The sequence below is a fragment of the Nicotiana sylvestris genome, chromosome 6, assembly GCF_000393655.2.
Source record: "Nicotiana sylvestris chromosome 6, ASM39365v2, whole genome shotgun sequence".
Lineage (NCBI taxonomy): Eukaryota > Viridiplantae > Streptophyta > Magnoliopsida > Solanales > Solanaceae > Nicotiana > Nicotiana sylvestris.
Window position 1 is genome coordinate 180,225,673 of NC_091062.1, and position 22,656 is coordinate 180,248,328.

General features: G+C 39.1%; 1 protein-coding gene across 2 annotated transcripts; it reads left to right on the forward strand.

The window, feature by feature from the left end:
* Positions 1-15,136: 15,136 nt before the first annotated feature.
* On the forward strand, positions 15,137-22,559 carry LOC104225771 (uncharacterized). 2 transcript variants are annotated; one of them, XM_070147664.1, is made up of 22 exons: positions 15,138-15,540; positions 15,619-15,698; positions 15,944-16,030; positions 16,120-16,170; positions 16,274-16,391; positions 16,508-16,564; positions 16,735-16,799; positions 16,903-16,986; positions 17,378-17,428; positions 17,518-17,580; positions 17,655-17,701; positions 18,243-18,312; positions 18,387-18,449; positions 18,697-18,786; positions 18,859-18,897; positions 19,553-19,702; positions 19,793-19,870; positions 20,006-20,091; positions 20,441-20,489; positions 20,589-20,669; positions 21,129-21,222; positions 22,138-22,559. In XM_070147664.1, exons 1-22 carry the CDS (start codon positions 15,300-15,302, stop codon positions 22,221-22,223), a joined length of 1,830 nt encoding a protein of 609 aa, XP_070003765.1. In that variant the 5' UTR covers positions 15,138-15,299; the 3' UTR covers positions 22,224-22,559. The 2 variants fall into 2 exon arrangements, 1 of the variants encoding a protein (XP_070003765.1); XR_011400326.1 differs by lacking the exons at positions 21,129-21,222; positions 22,138-22,559 and having other exon boundaries at positions 15,137-15,540; positions 20,210-20,489; positions 20,589-20,673.
* The last annotated feature ends 97 nt before the right edge of the window (positions 22,560-22,656 follow it).

Sequence of the window (22,656 nt, forward strand, 5' to 3'; positions counted from 1 at the left end):
ATTACACGGGCCAGACCTGGTTCAGCAAGCCATAGAAAAAGTAAAGCTTATCCGGGATCGACTATTGACAGCTCAGAGTCATCAGAAGTCATATTCAGACGTGCGACGTCGAGATTTAGAGTTTGGGGTTGATGACTGGGTATTCTTGAAGGTGTCACCTATGAAGGGTGTGATGAGATTTGGCAAAAAGGGTAAACTTAGCCCACGGTATATCGGGCCTTATAAGATCATTCGGAGGGTGGGCCGAGTAGCTTATGAGTTAGAATTGCCCTCGCAATTGGAGTCTGTCCATCCAGTTTTTCATGTATCTATGTTACGAAGGTACATTGGTGATCCTACCCGAGTGGTACCTACGAATGATGTACAGATTACAGAGGACTTGTCATATGAGGAAATTCCGGTTGCCATTCTAGACCGACAAATCCACAAGCTACGGAATAAGGAGGTAGCCTCCGTGAAAGTGCTTTGGAGGAACAACAATGTAAAAGAAATGACTTGGGAGGCCGAGGAAGACATGATGTCTAGATATCCCTACCTATTTCCTCTTCCAGAGAAGGGTCTAACTGAGACGTCATAACCTCAAGGTGCGTGTATAAATTCTTCTATTTATTATTGTCGTTGTCCTGTGTGTCGTTGAATTATTAAGCTTCTACGGGAGAGTTGGTAGTAGTATTGTTACAAAAGGCAACCTTGCCAAAGTTATATGGATCACGGAGAGTGAAACATTCGAGGACGAATGTTTTTAAGGGGGGAAGGATATTACATCTCGCATTTTCGTACGTTAAAAGTTTCGTCTTTGGTCAACTAACGTAGAATCGAGGAGGAGATCATCTTGAAGTTAACGTATTAACAAGCAATAAATAAGTGTTATGAGGGATAAACGGGTACACGGATTAAAGAAAACAAGTTTCGTTGAAAGTGGACAATTTGGAATAAAATACGGGTCGAGCGATAATACCCGAAAATTATAAACTAGTACCATGCAAGGTACCATGTGACCACGGTAGTATAATATATAAAGTATTTTAAAAATAATTAGAATTTTAAGTAATTCTTGGTAATTTTAAAATTATACGGGTAATAGATTAATTACCGGATAACGAAATATTACCCGGTTAATTAATAAGTGGATAAAAATTATTAGAATAACCCCACCCCACGTGGCAAGAAGCCACAAGGATGGGAGTGACTAATTAGTCACTTATGTTGCCACCTAGACGTGAATAATTCTGGAATGGACAACTATGTGTAGTTGTCTGATTTCAAAGAATAACATGAAACAAAAAGTAGTCCAAAAAAAAATGTTATTCTTTCAAAGCAAAATCAGAATTTCGTTCTAACAATTTCCAATTCAAGAGTTTCTATCTTCTTGGTTTGAGATAAAGGACCTGGAAACACAATCTTCAAATAAAACGTTGAGCAAGTGTAGACGAAATTCATTTCTGCTCTTAGTACACCAAAAAGATTAAAGAGCAGGATCATTAAAATTTTGTTCAAAGAAGCAGGAGCGTTATTCTTGTGCGTTCAACATATTTCATATAAGCAGAACTTCATTTATTCAAATAATTCAAGGAACAGGTATGTTAAGGCCCTCCCTTCTTTCTTTTGGCATGGTTTAGATTATGCGAAAGAAACGAGCAAATACACGGTTTCTATAAATTATTCTATTCATAGAAATAGTAGGGGTGACTATATTCTTGATTCCCCATGAGAATTATTATTTTCTTCTGTTCATGGGTCTCAAAATAATACGCAGTTGGAAAATTTATCCGGAAGGAATATTGAGATTATTACGTATTTTTCATGCATTTCGTATATGTGCATTGACCCATGACCAGATGACGTTATATACGCGTATATTTGTAAATATATGTATATGGGATATAGGAAAAGGTTACGGCGTTATATACGCATCACCACCTGATCAGCTGGTATATGATGATGATGTTGCCCACAGTGGCTGAAATATGATTCAAACGGCGTTATATACGCATATATGGGTATGTATTCAAATGGCGTTATATACGCATATATATATATACGATTATGACTTTGCCCATAGTGGCCAATATAATGTGATGGGATGCCCTCAGAGGCTGATGATATTATGTAAATCCATACCTATGCATGGCTTGACATTTACACGCACGTGCATGACGTTATAAACGTTTCAAAATATACAAAGTTATTCAGATTTAAAGATGTGTTTCAGTATTCCATGTTTCATCTATGTCTATTACGTACTAATTTCCATGCCTTACATACTCAGTACATTTTTCATACTGACGCCCTATTCCACGGGGCCTGCGTTTCATGCCCGCAGGTGCAGGTAGGCAAGCTGACGGTCCTCCTTCTTAGGATCCCTGATCAGCGAGAGTTGGCATGCTCCATTTGATCCAGAGTTACTTTTGATATTGGTACGATACGTTTGTACATATATATGTATATGAGTATGACATGGCTCAGTCCTGTCTTTGTACAGTTATGTTTCTGTTAGATGTCTGTAGACAGTATGTCTAGTTGGGTTATACGTGGCCTTGTCGGCTTTCAGTTTTTTGATGTATAGTTGTCTATAGCAGCCTTGCCGGCTCGCCCACTGTATTATATCTGTATACGTACATATGCCTTGATGGCAGGCTTCTTTCACATATGTTAATTTTGTAATGCAGCAGATGTTATTCAGGTTCATATTTTAGATGTATGCTTAGGGGTGTTTGGTTGGTAAGACTCAGGCGCTCGTCGCGGCCCATCGGTTTGGGTCGTGACAGTTGCATTGTTTGAAGAATTCCTTGAATGGAAATTCCACTTGAGGACAAGACTGCACCCCGAACTCAGGTCTGGCTTTATTGAATTTCTTAAATATAATGCCGGTTATTTTGCGTGGTCGCATGAGGACATGAAAGGTATCCCAATGGAGGTGACCGTACTCAAGCTGAGTTTGGATCCCAATATACCTCCGATAAGGCAAAAGAAATGCCCTATAGCGGAGGCCGAGAATAAATTTGTTAAAAAAAGGTAACTCACTTACTTAACATTGGTTCGATTCGAAAGGTAAAGTATCCAGACTGGCTATCTAATATAGTAGTAGTTCCTAAGAAGAACAATAAATATCATATGTGTGTAGATTATAAGGACTTGAATAAGGCGTGCCCGAAAGACTCGTTCCCACTACCAAACATTGATCAAATGATCGATGCAATGGTCGGGCACGAGTTAATGAGTTTCCTCGATACTTATTCCGGGTATAACCAGATTAAGATGAACCCGGAAGATTAGGAAAAGAATTTGTTTATAACAAATTTCGGCACATATTGCTATAATGTGATGCCCTTCGGGTTGAAGAATGTTGGAGCCACTTATCAGTGGCTCGTGAACAAGATGTTTGAAAAACAAATAGGGAAAACTATGAAAATTTATATAGAAGATATGCTCATTAAGTTTTTGAATGTGGATGATCACCTTAAGCATCTGCAAGAAACCTTTGACATCCTAAGGAAGCATAACATAAAGCTTAACCTCGACAAATGCGCGTTCGGGGTCGGCTTTGGAAAGTTATTAGTATTTCTGGTATCACAAAGGGGGATTGAGGTAAACCCCGATAAGATCAAGCCCATCAAAGACATCCCGAACTAGCTGTCAAGTGTGAAGGAAGTCCAAAGGCTCACGGGAATATTGGCCGTTTTGAGCAAGTTCATTTCCAGATCGTCAGAAAAATGACACCATTTCTTCGCACTGCTCAAAAACAAAAATAACTTTGAATGGACCCCAGAGTGCCAGCAGGCTTTGAGAGATTTGAAAAGGTATCTATCAAGCCCTCCATTACTTTCGAAACCAAAGGAAGGTAAAACATTGTTGGTCTACCTCGCAGTCTAAGAAGTAGCGGTTAGTGCAACTTTAATCCGTGAGGATGAAGATAAGCAATCTCTTATTTATTACATTAGTAAAATTTTAACGGGAGTAGAAACTCGCTACCCGCATTTGGAGAAGTTGGCCTTGGCTCTCATAGCCGTCGCTCGGAAGCTGAGACCCAACTTCCAATGTCACCCGATAGATGTGGTGACCATATTTCCCCTGCGGAACATCCTTCACAAACCCAAACTCTCGGATAGGTTGGCCAAATGGGCCGTTGAAATGAGTGAATTCGACATAAAATATAAATGAAGAACTACGATTAAGTCACAAGTCTTGGCTGACTTTGTGGCCGATTTTAGTCCAGGATTGCTGTCTCTAGCAATCAAAGAGGCAGTAATGGTGTCGGAGTCGACATCGGGAGTTTGGACCTTATTTATGGATGGAGCCTCCAACGTAAAAAGGTCTGGGCTTGGCATAGTATTAACCACGCCTTCGTGAGAAACCCTAAGGCAAGCCATCAAAACGGTCCCTTTAACTAATAATGAAGTAGAGTATGAGGCTTTGATTATAGGACTTGAACTAGCCGAGGACTAGATTCTGAGGTCATAGAAATCAAGAGCGACTCACAACTAGTGTTAAATCAAAGAGGAGCGCATGCAACAATACGTGGTAAAGGTCCAGGCTCTGTTGGCTCGATTTCGGGAGTGGTCGATTACTCATATCCCGAGGGAAGAAAACACAGAAGCAGATGTACTAGCTAATCTTGGTTCATCAACGGAAATGAAGGGATTAGAGTCCGAGACAACAGTACAACTGATGTACTCGATCCTGGATGCAGATAACTACTATGAGGTAAATACGACTAGTTTAGTCTGGGACTGGAGGAATGAGATCATCGATTATCTTGAGCACGGGAAGTTGCCCAAAAAATCCAATGCGTCTCGGCCGTTGCACATCAAAGCAGCACAATATGGCTTTAAAGGAGGCCAACTGTACATAAAATCTTTCCAAGGCTCGTTGGCTCGATGCTTAGGGGCATCGGAAGCTAATTATGTTATGCGAGAAATCCATGAAGGGATATATGAAAGTCATTTGTTCGCACATTTTTAGTGTTAAAGCTGGTAAGGGAAGGATATTACTAGCCCCGCAGGGAAAAAGACACTAAAGCTTTCGTACAAAAGTGCGATAAATGCTAATGTTACGCACCACTTGTGCATCAACCGGCAGAACCACTATACTCGGTTCTGTCTCCGTGGCCATTCATGAAATGTGGGATGGACATCATCGGACCACTACCATCGGCTCACGGTAAGGTAAGATTCTTTTGATTTTAACTGGCTTTTTTTCTAAGTGGGTGGAAGCAAGTCCTTATCAGAAGATCGGTGAACGCGAAGTGGTGGATTTCTTGTGGGAAAAAATAATCTGCAGTTTAGGAATAGCAAAAGAGATAGCATGCGATAATGGGCCGCAATTTATTGGCGCAAAGGTCACAAAGTTCCTTGAAGATTTGAAAATAAAAAGGATCACTTCTTCACCCTATTATCCGAGTGCAAATGGTCAAGCGGAGTCAACGAACAAAGTGATTATACAGAACCTCAAGAAAAGGTTGGAAGCAACTAAAGGTAAATGGTCTGAGAAACTACCCGGAGTTATATGGGCATACCAAACAACAGCCAAATCAAGTACATGAGAAACTCTTTTTTCCCTTGTGTACGGAGTAGAATCCTTACCCCGGTGGAAGTAGGGGAGACCTCTTTGAGATATTTCCAAGCAAATGAAGAGTCAAAAATCGAAGCGATGTTAGTCAACCTGGAATTGCTCGATAAACACAGGGACTTGGCACATATAAGAATGGCAGCCCAAAAGCAGAGAATAGAACAATAATATAATCGAAGAGCTAACCTCCGTTTTTTTCAAAGTAGGAGACTTGGTCCTAAGGGAAGTAACTCAAAACACCCTGGAGCTTAACGTAGGGAAGATAGGTCCAACATGGGAAGGCCCCTATCGGGTTCAGTTATTATCGGGTAAGGTTCGTATGAATTGAAGAATCGAGATGGAGAAAAATTGCCTAGCAACTGGAACGTGGCATACCTCAAAAGATACTATTGTTGATAGACAACACCTATACTAAAAGTATGTGTTGCGCTCTTTTTTCCTTCGTCTAGTTTTTGTCCCAATTGGGTTTTTCTAGCAAGGATTTTAATGAGGCAGCAACAGAGATCATACTACGAAGAATGCATTAACATCAGCAATAAGACCTTCTAATAACAAGGCACACAAGCGAATAACTGTGCGGACGGTTAGTTAATCTTTATCTCGATAGCAAAATTCCTACTGGGCAGTTATGTTTTCTATCGAACAAAGGTTACCCAACCGTTCGCAAGTACAAACCACTAATGATTGTTAGATAGTCTTTTGCTCGATAGCATAAATTCCTAAGGGGAAGAGAAGTTTGTTACCGAGTTGATTGTCTAGCAATTCATTAGTGGGTCCTCGAAGGTGCAAAACTTTCAGTGTTCTAATTCGCATTCTTCGCATTTGAACACTAGGGGGAATGATATGAGGATATGTCAACAATGACTGCCACGTCGATCAGGAAAAAAAATCGGAAACATAGTTGTATCATTGGGATTTGGGACTGCACGACCATCCCCGTAGAAAAAAGTTGTACAAGTTAGCCACAAGTAATGACAATTTCTTTTTAGCATAACAACTACTTATGTACTTTTTGAAAATGGAAGGAATGAAGTGAAATCCTTTTATTTCTATCTTATTTCTTGTCTGAAAATGAATTGACTTTGTCATTTGAAAGTTAAACAAGTACTTCAATGCCAGTGCCGCAATGAACAGTAGACGTCCTCTTCAAGAGCATTGTAAACATAAAAGGGCCCTCTCTTATGAAAACCCTCACGTTAAAGGGTTGATTCCAGAAGAAATTATGTCCGAAATCAAAATGCCTTCGGGGAAAAATACACCCGAAGTTTTGCACAAAAAGAAGTAAAAAGCAAACTTGTGCAAGTACTTATGAAAATACTCACGTTAAAGGGTTGATTTCGGACAAGTATGTGCCAAATAGATATGCTTTTGGGGTAAAAATACACCCAAGGCCTTACATAATCAGACGCAAACAGTAAAACTTGCGCAAACACTTAAGCAAAAAAGAATGCAAAGGTCAAAACTTCCATAAATGTTCAAATGAAAAACGCAAAAAGACTCATGCAATACTTAGCAAAAGATGTGTTTATTTACAATAAACATGCCAAAACGGCACAGATACAAAAGTTGGAAAAGAAAGGAAAAGCTAAACTGCTGCATCTCTGGAGGCTCGAAGGAAGAGACACGTCCGTAACCCCGAGGGAAGTGGATAGATCCGTTGTCGATTCAATATCTTGGATTTCATCATTTGGGCCCTCAGCATCATTATCTTCCGATTCCTCTTCAAGTTCCCAAGAACGCAGAATCAGAACCAGAAGAACCTGAAGCATCATGCCCTGCCGGGAGATCATTTTTAACAGCTATCTCAAGCTCACGAGCCTTAGCAATTTCAACATCAAAGTCAATGACACCAGATTTGGCCTCTTCCAAGGTTTTTCTCCTCATGCTGTACATAACATAAGTTTTCTCAACAATGAGAGAAGTCGCTCGACGCTTAAGTTCTTTTTTTAGTTGGGTTACCTAGGCAAAAAGGTTTTCCTGGGTGGATCTAATGGACTTGATGCTAACATCAAGATCACGGACGGTAGAGCTAAAAATTCTATTATGCTCAATGGTCTTCTTATACTTCTTCTCTAATTGAGCACATTTCATCCCCTCAGCAGCAAGCTCTTCAGTCTTGGAATTCAAGGTTGCATCTAAATTGATCAATCTTTCAATAGAGGCAGCCTCACAATCGGATGTAGCAAGAACAACATTGTGAAATTCAACCTAATTACCCTTAGCCTCTTCAAATTGAACCCCCAACGGGATGATCTCTTGGCTAAGGGTCTCCACTTCCTGCTCGCTTTGCTACAAATGAGTTTCTAACACAACACCCCCAATATCTTTGGTTTTCAGTTCCGAGAGGCTAATAATGGCTTGATCTCATTCAACCAAAAGTTGATCCCGCTCGGAGGTAAGTTCCTACTTCTCCTGAATCAACCTCTAAAGGCCCTATGAAGCAAGAAAGTTGGCCTATGAAACAAGAGGGTCAAATTCAGGATATTTTCAGGAAAAAATAGAAGAAATAAAAAAGAAAGTAAAGAATTTACCACTGCGGCGCTATGCATGGCATTTTCCAACAAGCACTATCGCGAGAGAGCCTGTATCTTTTCTCAATCTTTCTTTAAAGCCAAAGGATTCAGATAGTTAGCAAGTTCCACCGGCCAGATAGCAAATTGCATCTGGTGGAGACCGAGAGATTAACGTTCCTCCTCCTTTGCGGATCTTCTAAGGGGACGCCATAATTTTGCCCCAAATTCCCATAACTGGGGACTGGGGAAGAGGAACATCTTCTTCTCGGGCAGATGCGATCGGTGAAGATGATGTAGCAGTTGTTGGCGAAAGAGTTGGTGTAAAAGGTGATGAAGCTGATAGCGTTGAAGGATGAGAGGCAACTGCGGCGAGTGCAGTGCCTGTTGTTGGTTGCTCATCAACTAAAGACGACATGGGCTCGGTACTCAGCCTTATGGTACCTAGGCGTAGCAACTGGGATCGAATAATGAGAGTTGTCATTTTCCACCATTTCAAACTCCCCCAGAGCGCCGAGACGTTGTCCTTGGTTGGTGGAACTAACTCAACAAGTTGAGCATCCTGTTAAGATGATAAAGATCCTCGTCTTCTATGTAGAAAAGCTCCATTATCACTAGATTCTCTATCATCGTCGATCATCACGGTGTCTATGACCGGCCCAAGTGGAAGGCTCGTCACCACGACTTCCGGAGATAACTCGGGGGCGACATTCTTTGCCCTTTTATTCTTTCCCCCAGCGCGGATGAATGATTCCTTTTTGGTTGCCTATTTGCCGGCCGGGGACTCCATGACACAAAATTTGTACCAAAGCAACATCGGAGATACCTGTTCGAGTAAGCGCCTCCTGAAGAAGCCTCACCGCATCAACAATATCAACTAAAACGTCCTCCCTAGGGACGACAATTGAGCCTGTAGGTAGACCTAATTTCAGAAAAAGGGGCGAAAAGAAAACATCAATCAATTTCCTCACATAAAAAGCAAAAACAAGATAAGTTTATGTTACCATGATATTTGGCCTTCCACCCATATTTGAGGGCCAGTTCTTTCCACATGCAGGTTTCGAGCGTAGTAGCGTCTAAGATTTTTTGAACCCACTGGTCCAAACCTTTAACTCTAGGGGGAACCCATCGAGTTGCTGAAACATGTGAAGGACAGGGGATCAATACAGATATGAAAAAATTTCTAATGAAAGAAATATTAAACAAGGAACTTACGAGTGCGGTTCCACGATTTCGGAAAAGATGAAGCCGTTACCAGAATGATATCATCGGTGGCAACTGCAATGAATTGTTCCATTCACCTGTGGTTGTTGTCATCATCCATGCTTAATAATAGAGTATGGTGGCCGTGTTTGCTGAAGTTTATCATTCCCAGGTAGAAGACTTTGGGGGAGTAAAGATTCATCACATGAGCTAAAGATAGCTCATCTCCAGTCTCTTAGCACAAGCGCCGAAGACATGCAATCGTCCTCCACACAGAAGGACTTACTTGTGCCAAACATACTCGGTAGCGGAGGCAGAACTTGACAATAACGGAGTCAAGCTCTCCGCTCAAAGAAATAACTCCCAAAGTAAACGGATACGTGTAAAAGTATGTAAAACCCTCCCCGGGTATAGTTGCTCATTCTGTTAGATCAAAAGCAACAATATCCAAATATGACAGCGACAATCTTCCTTCATAACAGTAATATTGGAAGAACAGATGGAAGAAGGGTATTTGCTAATGGCCCACGTGTGAGGGTTAACCGAAGGGAATTTCTCTTCGAAGTCTTTTATTGTAACAAGACTTATAGGAATGATGGAACCCACTAATGGAGGAGGAGCATACTCGGCCTTACTTTTGCTCTTTGAAGAGCTGGTGTTCTTTGAAGAAGAAGCCATTAAATGTTACGGATGAAGGAAAAACTTTCTCGTTTGAAGGAAGTTAAAGAAAAGGTGAAGAACAATAAAGAAAGCTTTGGGAAGTTTGGAGAGTTATGGAGTATGAGCAAAGAAGATGGATGCATATAAGTAAAGGTTTAGGCGGCTAAATTCATGACCATGATTACCTCGATAACCGGCAAAATCTATGATAAATCGTGGGATGATGTGTGTTCGAAGCATTAAATACGGAGAGACATGCGTCTAATCAACCGTCAGAAGTTTTTTTTAGAAGGAATGATAGTAGTTTCCCCCAAAAAGAGTGTTTCTACTAAATTCCTGGTGACACAAAGTTGTGCCACCGAAAATCAGGGGGACTATCTATATACTGTAAAATATTTTTGCCACCGGAAACTAGGGGACTATCTGTATACGGTAAAATATGTTGCTACAGGTGGACGCTTAAAAAATGACACGTGGAACCTAAGGCAAGTGATAGTCAGAATCGAATGCAATTATTTCGTTTGTTACCTGAAGAAACGACACTCATAAAGAGGGAATAAATACCTTCCGCCTGGTAGCATTTAATGAAAAATATTCCACAGCATTTAGTATACTGCCCGTTACAAAGGGATATGGTATTTATGCCTACCGTTACACACTCTTCAAAGGCACTCATAATTGGCATTGAATAGGGGTTTGATCCTAGGTCCTTATTCCCTAGATGTAACTATAAATATTGAGCTTTATTACCATTGTAAGGACATGAATTTTTTGGCAAACGAATGCTATAATCTATTCCAAGCTTTATACAATCTTACTTTCTTGTTCTTTAGTCTCATCATTGTTAGGCTCGGAAGCTCTGCCCCTGGAATGACTGCTTTCTATGATTTCATCTACATTTCAAGGCTAAGTGTAGTATATTTCGTTAATCCTTTCATTATCACAGGATCAAATTAATTCACTTATTTAGAAATCATGTATAAATTCAAATGTACCATTTTACGGGTAAACATATGTCTATTTGATAATTGGTGATAACATAAAGTGACTATTAATGTATTTCAGCAAACTCAAATACAATTATATTCAACATTTATGTGTATAAAAGGATGTGGGGTACGAAGAAGATGCCAGATGAATGTAGGTGGTGTATGATGATACCGCCACAAGAACAAATGTGATATTCATAATTGCAATAACTATAGGGGCATCAAGTTACTAAGTCATACCATGAAATTTTGGGAGAGGGCTATGGAAGGGAGGGGTGAGAAGGGCAGTGTCTATATCCAAAAACTAGTTCAGGTTCATGCCGGGTCGTTCTACTACAGAAGCTATCCACCTTATTAGGACATTGGTGGAACAGTACATGGATAGGAGGAAGGATCTACACATGGTGTTTATTGACATAGAGAAAAAAACGTATGACAAGGTTCATAGAGAGGTTCTTTGGAGATACCTGGAGGTGAAAGGTGTGCCGGTAGCCTACATTCGGATGATAAAGGACATGTATGAGGGAGCTAAGACTCAGGTTAAGAATGTGGGAGGTAACTCGGAGCACTTTCCTATTGTTATGGGGTTGCACCAAGGATCTGCGCTCAGCCCATTCTTATTTGCCCTGTGATGGATGCACTAACACACCATATTCAAGGGGAAGTGTCATGGTGTATGTTGTTCACTGATGATGTAGTTCTGATTGATGAGACGCGATGTGACATTAATGAGAGGCCGAAGGTTTGGAGGCAGACCCTTGAGTCTAAAGGTTTCAAGTTGAATAGGACTAAGACATAATATCCAGAGTGTAAGTTTAGCAATGCGTCGGGTAAAGCGGACATGGACGTAAGGCTCGACTCACAAGTCATCCCCAAGAGAGGAAGTTTCAAGTACTTTGGGTCAATTATCCAGGAGGATGGGGAGATTAACGAGGATGTCACATACAATATAGGAATGGGGTGGATGAAATGAAGGTTATAATCTAGAGTCATGTGTGACAAGAAAGTGTCACTAAAACTTAAAGGCAAGTTCTATAGAGCAGTGGTTAGACCGGCCATGTTAGGTAGCCAAGAATTCTCATACCCAAAATATGAAAGTAGCGGAAATGAGGATGTTGAGGTGGATGTGCAGACACACTAGGCTAGATAAGATTAGAAATGAAGATATTCGGGAAAAGGTGGGTGTAGCTCCCATGGACGACAAGATGGGGGAAGCGAGACTTAGATGGTTTGGGCACATACAAAGGAGAAGCATAGATGCCCCGGTTAGGAGGTGTGAGCGGTTGACATTGGCAGGTATGAGAAGAGGTAGAGGGCGGCCTAAGAAGTATTAGGGTGAGGTGATCAGGCAAGACATGACGCAACTTCACATCTCCAAGAACATGGCTCTGGATAGGAAGGTGTGGAGGTCAAGCATTAGGGTTATATGTTAGGAGGGAGTCGAGCGTTTTTCTACGTTATTCTAGGGGCTGGGCTGGGCTGATAATGTTTCGTCTTGGTTTGTTAGTGGTTTATGTAGTTTCCACACTACTTTCTATGGCATTATTACTAGTTATTGTTATTGCTCTTACATTTATTTTCTGTGTCTTACATGATGCTGATATTATTTTTTTGGCGTTTGTTGTTGTCACTGATCTATTGTCTATTATTTATTTTTTTCTTCTTGAGCCAAGGGTCTTTCAAAAACAATCTTTCTACCCCTCCAGGGTAGGGGCAAGGTCTGCGTATACTCTACCCTCCCCAAACCCCACTTGTGAGATTTTATTGCTTTGTTATTGTTGTTGTGTATTTATGTGTATAAAAGGGGTAAACTCGATAGCAATGTTGCTCCAATATATAACAATAAATATTTTCCGACTTATAAAATAAAAGACAAAATAAACATTTAATATTTAACACATAAATAAATAAAGTCATACTAAAATCCAAAAGCGCCAGTTAATTAAATCCAATTTGACAAAATATGTAAATTGTATCATATACAAATTGTTACATCCCGCATTTTCGTACGATAAAGTTTCGTCGTAAGTTATTCGACGTATGTTCGGAGATGAGATTATTGTGAGATTATAAGTATTATGTTATTTCAAGCAAGTGATAATTAAATTCGTGAAGGTGAGAAGGTAAGCAAATCGACGAAAATGAATTTCATCGAAGTTTGGCATTTTGAGATAAAATACGGTCCGGACTATAAATACCCGATATTTATGGACTAGCACCATACAAGGTACCACATGATCATGATAGTATGATGTATAAGATATTTAAAAATAAGTAGTATTTTAAGTAATATGAGACAATTCTTAATTATACGGGTAATTATTTAATTACTGGGTAGCGGGATATTACCTAATTAATTAATTAAAAAAACTATTTGGATAAAGATGAAAAAGAGTAATGTGGCAGCATGCCACTCTTTAAAAATATGACTCTTGATCAATCTTTATTAGGTGGCAACTAATGTGTTAGTACACATTCATTTCATTACATTTCCAAAACTTTACATATCGAATACATTTCAATTAGAAGTGGGAATGTTTGCTATCTTTGTTGGTTTTCAACTTTCCATTCTAAAAAAAAAAAAAACCTTCAAATTAGATTTTTTATACCTTAAGCAACATGATTTTTACGAGCTTCAACGATTCCAGCGAGAAATTTTAGAGTCTTATAAACGGAGAAATTTTGCGGTTCTAAAGAAGTATGGTGTAATTTTTTTCAAGAATATCATACGGATTTTTCCTTACTCTAGGTATGTTAAGGCTAAGTCGTTATTTCATTTTGCATGATCTCGTCATTACACAAGTTTGGTAACGAGACATAAAGAAAAATTCATATACAGAATTTACGCATATTTTGCTAGTCTCGCAAATTACATATATTTTCCTAATTTTGTAAGTTACCATATTCTCCTTATTGGGACTTCATATTCAATTGAGTATTTCCTTCTTCTAGTGAAGAGAACAGAGAGTTTATATATACAGTATTACAGTATTTTCATTACCATCGAGCTATAATCGATGGGCAGACCCCTATTGAGCAACCTCTAATCAGATGGTAAGTTATATATCAAGCCTAGTGTGGCCGAGCGCTATGAGCGAGCCTAGTTGGTCGAGATACAGAGCCTTGTATGGTCGAGCGCCGATAAGCAAGCTTACTGCGACATAGCAGTTATATATATATACTGAGTCTTATAGGGCCGGACAACTATTTTACTTTCTAAATTGAGAGAGTTGAGTCAGTATCAGCAGGTAAGCATATCTTCACATTATCTTTGACTTCCAGCTACTTGCAGTTATTATATTATTAGTTCAGTTTCAACTTTCAGTATATTGCCTTACATACTCGATATATTATTTCGTGTTGACGTCCCTTTTCTGGGGTCGCTGCATTTCATGCGTGCAGGTTCAGACAGACATGCGAGTAGACCTCCTCATTAAGTATTGTCCGAGTTCAGCTTGATCGGTATGCTCCATGCCTTTCAGAGTTGCCCGGTCTAGAGCTTTATGTAATCTTATGTATATATGTATATATGTTATGAGTAGGTCGGGGAGCTATTCCGATCACAGTATATCCATCAGCAGAGGCTTTTAGACATATCCTGTCAGTTAGTGCAATATGTTGGGCTTGTAGGTCTTGTATGTATATTTGTTTGGTTTGTCGGCTGAAATAATTATGACGGCACAACTTTATATTGATATTTAGTCAGCATTCGCAGTTGTCTTGCAATGCGGCCCATGACCAAAGTTTGACATCACATGTTCAAAGTCCCTTAGTCGCAAGTTGGTACGCAAGGATAGGTGATGCACCAGGTGCCAGTCTTGCCCCAAGGTTCGGGGCATGACAAAAACATAGTTAAAAAAAATACAATATAACCTCTTTAAAATAAATAATAGTCGATAAATATATAATATTTATATATTAAATTATAATGCACATATTTTATATATATTATTGTATATCTTTATATATTTAATTAGCAGCTAGAATTATTTTTATTGACCGATCAAAGTTGTTAAGACCCCTAAAGAGGGTTTGATTTAAGCCTCGATTTTGAACAAGCTCAAAGAACTTATGTCTTCACAGGTCAAGCCAATTTTAACAGTCATTTCGATTCTAACCGATAAGTAATTTGATGGTATACTTATTATACAAGTACTTACCTTGTTGAGTAACTTGTGTGCGAGACGTATAATACATAGGCAAGCTTACCCTTTTTGCCTTTTTTTGGAAGTTCCATGTAAAACAGTTTAGGTTAATGTAGAATCAAGCCTGTATACTCTTGAAGGGGGAGAAAAGGGAAACAAAGGAAAAAATAAGTTATAGTGCAGCGAACTCCCAATGTTGCGTCTCTCTATAAAATAAAATAAAAATGTGGATACTGACAAGATACGCCTTTTGGGTTCCGGCTCGTACGTTCAGACGGGCAGCTGCCCAACAGATTCCGGCGGCGAGGCGTGTAGTGAGTAGCTGGCAAAAGGAGAAGGTGGAAAGAATGAAGTACGTTGTGGTAACAGGAGGGGTGGTGAGTGGTTTGGGGAAGGGCGTCACAGCAAGTAGCATCGGTGTTGTTCTTAAAGCCTGTGGCCTTCGGGTTACCTCCATCAAAATTGGTTTGTGTTTCTTTTTAATTGTGCTTACTTCACTACTGCTACTCTCTTTTGTTTCCACAATATTCATGCGTTTTGCAGATCCTTATTTGAACACTGATGCTGGTACCATGTCTCCTTTTGAGCATGGCGAGGTTTTTGTGCTCGATGATGGTGGAGAGGTTCCTTCCTTCTCTTTGTTTTTCTCTATTGCCGTATTGCCCTACTTCACTTCAATAATTACAACTTTACTTCATTTATAATGGATATTTATTGTTACCTAAATTCTTTCCCCTTGTTCAACTCTTGTCATCAATACTCTCTTCCATGAAAATTATCAGAGAGAATACCGTGTTCTCATCAATATAATGTTGCAAAGCTTCAAAGATGTTCGCTCATTCTTTGCAATATTGCTGTGCTTCAACAGGTTGATCTAGATTTAGGAAATTATGAACGATTTCTCGATGTGACATTGACTAAAGACAACAATATCACAACTGGAAAGATATATCAGGTGCTTATAGATATACACGAATGCATGTCTGTGTGTCTGTGTTTGGATATGCTTCCCTTTAACACCAAATAAGTTTTTTTATGCACCAGTCTGTACTAGAGAAGGAAAGGAAAGGTGATTATCTCGGAAAAACTGTTCAGGTGATTATACTTTGTTGCCGCTATATGATGTATGAGAAAATCAGTGTAAAAGAAACCTCTTACTAAGAACTGTGGGGGGACATTGTCCCCCCCCCCTCTTCAGGTGGTTCCACACATCACTGATGCTATCAAGGATTGGATTGAGTCTGTATCTCTTGTTCCTGTGGATGGGGAGGAGGGACCTGCAGATGTTTGTGTCATTGAATTGGGTGGGACTGTAGGTAAGTTCTTCTAGATGCAGTGGTATCTTATATACTCAAAGCTGCTCCTTTCTCTTACTCCTTATCCATGAGCATGTCGTTTCTTCTCACATAACATCTTACTTGATCATTTTTAGGCGATATTGAATCAATGCCCTTCATTGAGGCTTTACGACAGTTATATTTTTCAGTCGGTAAGTGAGAATTTGCTTAAATTGGAAGAGGGGGGGGGGGGTGATCATTTATGCCATCGATTTCTAGTCTCTAGCTGAATGCCCTCTAATGATTTGTATTAATGTATTCATTAGTTTAACTTTTCTTTATTGCAATTTCCTGGTGTAACTGTGCTATTTTTATCTATCAGGGCAAGATAACTTTTGCCTCATTCACGTCAGTCTTATACCTGTATTGGGGGTCGTGGGTGAGCAAGTAATACCTTATGCCACGTATATGATTAAAGCATGTGACTGTTTTGTTCTTGTTCCCTTTATTTTCCCTATACTCCTCACTGTAGTCTCCCTTGCCTCTGCAGAAAACTAAGCCTACACAACATAGTGTGCGGGAATTGAGAGCATTAGGTTTGATTCCCCATTTTTTAGCATGCCGTTCTGCTCAGGTATTTTGCCATCCTTTGCAATAATCTGCATTTAGTATTCTATATGATACCTACAGGATTAGTTTAGTTAATATTTCATAACAGTTTTAAGATGAGCTAGACTGTGCTTAGAAGATGCAAGGATCTCTGTGATCCCCTTTCCCTTTCATTTGTTCTATCTTCCAAGTTTGTAAGATGGATTAGCAGTGAACGTCCTCGCTAGTTTTCTTAGAAGCATTAGGACCTATCATCTTAATAGGTTTGCTTTCTCTAAGTAAAAGCTCCTCAATGTGAGTCAGAGCAAGGCAATTCAAATGTCAGTTTCACCTCAATTTGTAGGAGTTTGTTTTTCTTTGACACATCTCCATTCTGCTAACCCAGTGGAAATATGTTTATTTTGATTGTCTTACAGCCATTGCTTGAGAATGCCAAACAGAAGCTTTCGCAATTTTGTCATGTTCCTGTAAGTTTCATTTGTGAGGCTTTTTCTTACTGTGCGTCTTGGGTTTGAAAGTCACTTTTAACTTTTCCATTTTATTGCTTTTCCCCTAGGTTGCTAATATCCTAAATATCCATGATGTTCCAAACATTTGGCACATTCCTCTCTTGCTTCAGGTGGGCCTTGCTGCCATTAGTCATTTGTTGTATTGTAATGTAAATATTGCTCATGATTACCATTTTTAAAACAGAACCAAAGTGCTCATGATGCTATTCTAAAGCAACTGGATTTACTAAGGTACTAAGCTTCTTCGTTCTTCTTTTATGTTTTCTTTAAGCTAGAATTTGGAATTTTAAAACTATTCCCTGCATCCCCGAAAGAATGTTGGGATTCGAAAATGGGAGTCAATGCATCAAATTTATGGTGTGAATTCAGATATCAACTTTCTTGAATTCTCTTAGCTAAAATTTTAATATTTAGCAAATACAGTACGTAATACTATTATGCATCACACTTAATATATTTTTTAGTTAAAAGTCTTTGAAAACATCATAGACAAAGAGAAAACTGTTTGGATCCGCAAATACTGATGATAATGTCATTCTTTCTGGAAAAGAGGGAGTAATTCTCTACTTTCATTATTCCCCTACTGTTCTACTGAAATCCCAAAATTATTTAATAGCTACATATGCAGTTCTTTTCTCATTTATGAGTTTAACCTTGTATTTTTTTAAATTATAAGTAGCTGCTATCTGATATGGACCTAAACGAGCCTCATCGATTTTGATATTTTGTAAGAGCTTAATATGTTTGCTGACAATATTTATCTGTGTCTCAGTGTGGCAAGACATGTTGATTTACAGGAGTGGACCAGAAGAGCTGAGACATCTGATAACATTACCAAATCTGTTAGTAGGATCAGGAAATATAGGTATAATTTCTAACAAGTACATGCTCTGAGCAAAACTTATTCTTTTTTCAGGTGAGCATTGCAATGGTTGGGAAGTACGTTGGGCTAACAGATTCATATTTGTCTGTAGTGAAGGTACCATTAATGATACTGCAAAGAACATCTCCACATTTCTTTTAAAGCATAATAGACCAAACTGAAGTTTCAGGAACCGACCTGCATGTGTTGCTTCTGATTTTATTTTCAAAGTAGCATTTTCCTATTGGACATTGCTAATATTCTACTTCCTGGTGCTGGAATAGAAAGATAAGACTTTTGCAGCCTAAAACTGTTACTTGGTATTGACTACTCTGTCTCTCTATGTTTCTTTTCATATTTCCAGGCTCTTATGCATGCATGTATTGCATGTTCATTGAAGCCATCAATTGACTGGATTGCAGCATCAGATCTTGAAGATGATAGTGCTAAATTGGTACCTAGCTTTTCCTCTTTTTCCTGTTAAGTGCTGCCTCAGACTGCTGATTGTAACTACATTTTTGCATAGAATCCAGAAGCTCATGCAGCTGCATGGAAGACTCTAAGGGTAAATTTTGATCCTTGTCTAGTAGTAATAGTTATGTCATCCTTCATTCTTGCTCCAGTTATTGCTCATGGTTTGCTCAATATTTTCACTTTATTTAGACATGAATTACTTCACCTTCTTTTTCTACTGAGAAAAAAAAAACAGTAGTTTTTTATAGCAATATTAGTCATAGAGCAAGGGTGACCAACTTCTTAGCTGATCATCTCTTTAACACGTCATGTTGTCTCCTTGGCGTGTTGACAATTCGAGGTTTATTTTGGATGAATTTGACAATTCAAATTTTTTATTGCACTGCTACTTACTCAAGGTTGGCCTTTAGCCCACCTGCCAACTTTCATCATCTTACTTCCATTTGTACATTTATTGTGGGTACCCACTAGCCGATTCTAGCTCATGGTGGTTGTGGTTTTCTAGGGTCTACCTTAAGATGCCTCGTTAATGCTGAGTGCTAATGTGAGATGTGTGTGAATATGTCACTCCAGTCAAATTCTAAGCTTCTATTACAATAACATGCAGTGTATCCCTGAATAGCGTTTGTCATCTAATATTACCAAGACTTTTAAGTATGGACTATTTTCTCTGAAAATTTCACTAGCAAGGTTGTGCAGAAATCTTGTTCATTTTAGAGGCTATTTAATCAAATCCTCCTGTGCAGGGTGCAACATGCGTTTTGGTTCCTGGTGGATTTGGTGATCGGGGTGTCAAGGGAATGATGTTGGCTGCAAGGTACGCCAGGGAGAATAGCGTGCCATATCTGGGGATCTGTTTAGGGATGCAGATCTCTGTTATTGAGTTTGCTAGATCTGTGAGTTCATTTTCTTGAACATCAAATCAGAAGATTCATTGTGTTTGATAACTCTGTAATAGTTGGCACTATATGGTTTAACCATTGAAGGTTTTACATTTGGAGAAGGCCAATAGTGAAGAGTTTGATCCCCAGACACCTGAGCGAGTTGTAATTTTCATGCCAGAGGTAGTTTGCTCACTATAAAGCATAAATAGATGGATGCTGAATTGCCTTTTTATAATAAATTTCCCATTTCGCTGCTACATTCTCTTTAAAGTATGGATTAGTAAGATTCTCTACTACATCTTCTTGGTAATGCAGGGATCAAAAACACATATGGGAAGTACCATGAGGCTTGGTTCTCGAAGAACATTGTTCCAGACTCCTGATTGTATCACTGCAAAGCTGTACAGATTCTATACATCATCATTTCACAGTTGAATCATAAGAATTAGACTAGAAAGCTTTCATCTATCATCATTAGAGTGCCTCCATCAGATGATTGGGTCATTTGTCATCTTTCAGGGCTTCCGAGGCTTTGAACTAGGCTTAGAATGTAATTTGTATGCTGTGTACCTCTGACAGGAGCATAACACCTGATCTTGAAGTTATCAAGCCTGATCGGGATGGGGACTATGATATTCGTTTGGACATCTTTTTTCATTGAGACTACCTGAGTTTTTGCACCTGTGCAGGATTTCTTTGATATTTGCATTGCATGTTTATAAGAGTACCTAACATTCTTTCTGTTGGCAGGTATAACAATTCAGAATATGTGGACGAACGGCATCGGCATAGATATGAGGTTAAACCATAAGAGTTAACTTTGTTGCATTGAAATGGTCGTTTCATGTATGTTGTCATCCCTGCAGCATAACGTTTTAGCATTTTGTGTATGTTGCAGGTCAATCCTGAGATTGTTGGCTCTTTGGAAGAAGCCGGCTTGAAATTTGTAGGAAGGGATGAAAGTGGGAAACGGATGGAGGTTTGTTTTTGCAGTATCGGTTATAAGTCACTATTGACTTCCTGAAGAAAAGAAAAACTAGTTCTCTGTGACATTGCTCTTGCACTATGTCAGTGATCATTTGGTCACATTGTCTTCTTTTTTTTTTTCCTTCAAAAATCTCGGTGGTGTTGGGGCTAGCTTGAGCACACCTCAACTATTCCACCCGATACCTGCTACCTCACACCCACACAGGTACCAGGTAACTCTGCAAACCAAAGCTTGAGTAGATTGGGAGAAATCACCTAGTGTTTTTTGCGTCCATTGGGTTTGAACCCAAGACCTCATGGTTCTCCTCCCACTTCATTGACCACTAGGCCCCACCCTTGGGTGCATCGTTTGGTCACATTGTTGTGATTTCCTGATTACTTTATTCTTTCTGTTATTGCTATTGTTGACTTGTTCTTCCTCCCCAACCCAAAAAAAATGCCTTTTATGCAGATTTTGGAACTTCCAGATCATCCATTTTACATTGGGGTGCAATTTCATCCTGAATTTAAGTCAAGGCCTGGGAGGCCCTCTGCTCCTTTTCTAGGTAGGGATTAGTTGGATGAATGTGTCTGCTGCGTATAATAATTATGGACTTCATGCTATATAAAAGAAAATGGCATTTTTGGTTCTTATTATTTCCCTATTATTGACATTTATGTAAATGTGAATCGTCCTTTATCTAAGAGGCAGTTTCATAGTTCCGTACAGTTTCTGTGCTTATTGTTATATTGTTTTGCTCTAGGCAGTGACATCGGATGATGTCCTTTATTTCTTCACAAGGAAGATTTATCAGTTTAACAAAGTTGTTTATATTGCTTAAGAAATCTATGGCTGTTCTTATGTGTCTTGATATATACACATGTGTCTTGATATATACACATATATGAAGATATATGTATATGTTTCTTTAGATTAGGGTAGCAGTGGCGAAGGATATGGGGAACAATTAGTGGGAGGGTTATAGGGGATAACTAGTTTAAACATTCTTTCCTCTATGAGCAGCCGTTGCCAATTGAGCTAATCCTTTGTTGCTGCATTTCTCTCTCCAAGCATGTTTTGTATTCGTCCATCGCTTCCTCTAGTGGCAATGTGCAAATTTATTTGACCCTGTCAATATATTGGTATAAATTGATCTTTTTTCCCTTTCTTTTTTCGAGGCTGGTCTCTACCTCCACAAAGGTAGGGGTAAGGTGTGCGTACACATTACCCTACCCAGACCCCACTATGTGGGATTATACTGGGTATGTTGTTTTTTCCGAGGCTGGTGGTGGAAGAGAGGACCTGATAAGCTGAGCAGACAAATGTTATACATATATTAATTATGCGATGATACTGTATTCCTATGCATTACGCCATAAAAAAAATAGGATTCTAACAGAGTTTGCAACTTGTTAATTCGACATGATGTGATGATCCCTCTACCTAAGATCTATCTATCATATTTGTCATTGTGCGACAGGTCTGGTCTTGGCAGCAACAGGACAGTTAGAAGCTTATGTTAAGAGGCAGCAGAATGGAAGTGTGTATGCAATACATCAGCAGTAGCGGTCATATTGGTTTTGTAACGAGGTGCATGTCTTAAAGAATATTAACATATAGTTGCCCAAGTACAATCGAACCCATGCAGACCAAGCGATAGATAGGGTACGATGGAGAAGATCTACCTAAGCGATACCAATTAGTTGTGCATATGTTATAGTCATGTAAGTTTATTTAGTCTAGTCCTATGCTTTTTAGGAGTTTTAACCGTCTGAGATTTTTATGCCTACAGAAAATATGGAGAACTTTTGGTAATTTTTATTTGTATGATGTTGGCCTGAGATGACTTTAAATGGAGAAACATGCCAGTGAAGATTCATAACCCCATGGGATTGAGACGAATATTGTTGTTTTAGTTGCGTGGACGAACTTTCTGTCTTGGATATAGATGAACTCTAGAACTTCTGCCCTTTTATTCAAATGGAAGAAGTGCAAATAA

Bases quoted from the DNA above. Each gene is read 5' to 3' on its own strand.
- LOC104225771 (XM_070147664.1), top strand. From the start codon at position 15,300: ATGTGGATACTGACAAGATACGCCTTTTGGGTTCCGGCTCGTACGTTC. The intron at 18,313-18,386 runs GTTAGTAGGATC...TTCTTTTTTCAG, and splicing joins CTGATAACATTACCAAATCT to GTGAGCATTGCAATGGTTGG. The intron at 18,898-19,552 runs GTAAATTTTGAT...CCTCCTGTGCAG, and splicing joins CTGCATGGAAGACTCTAAGG to GGTGCAACATGCGTTTTGGT.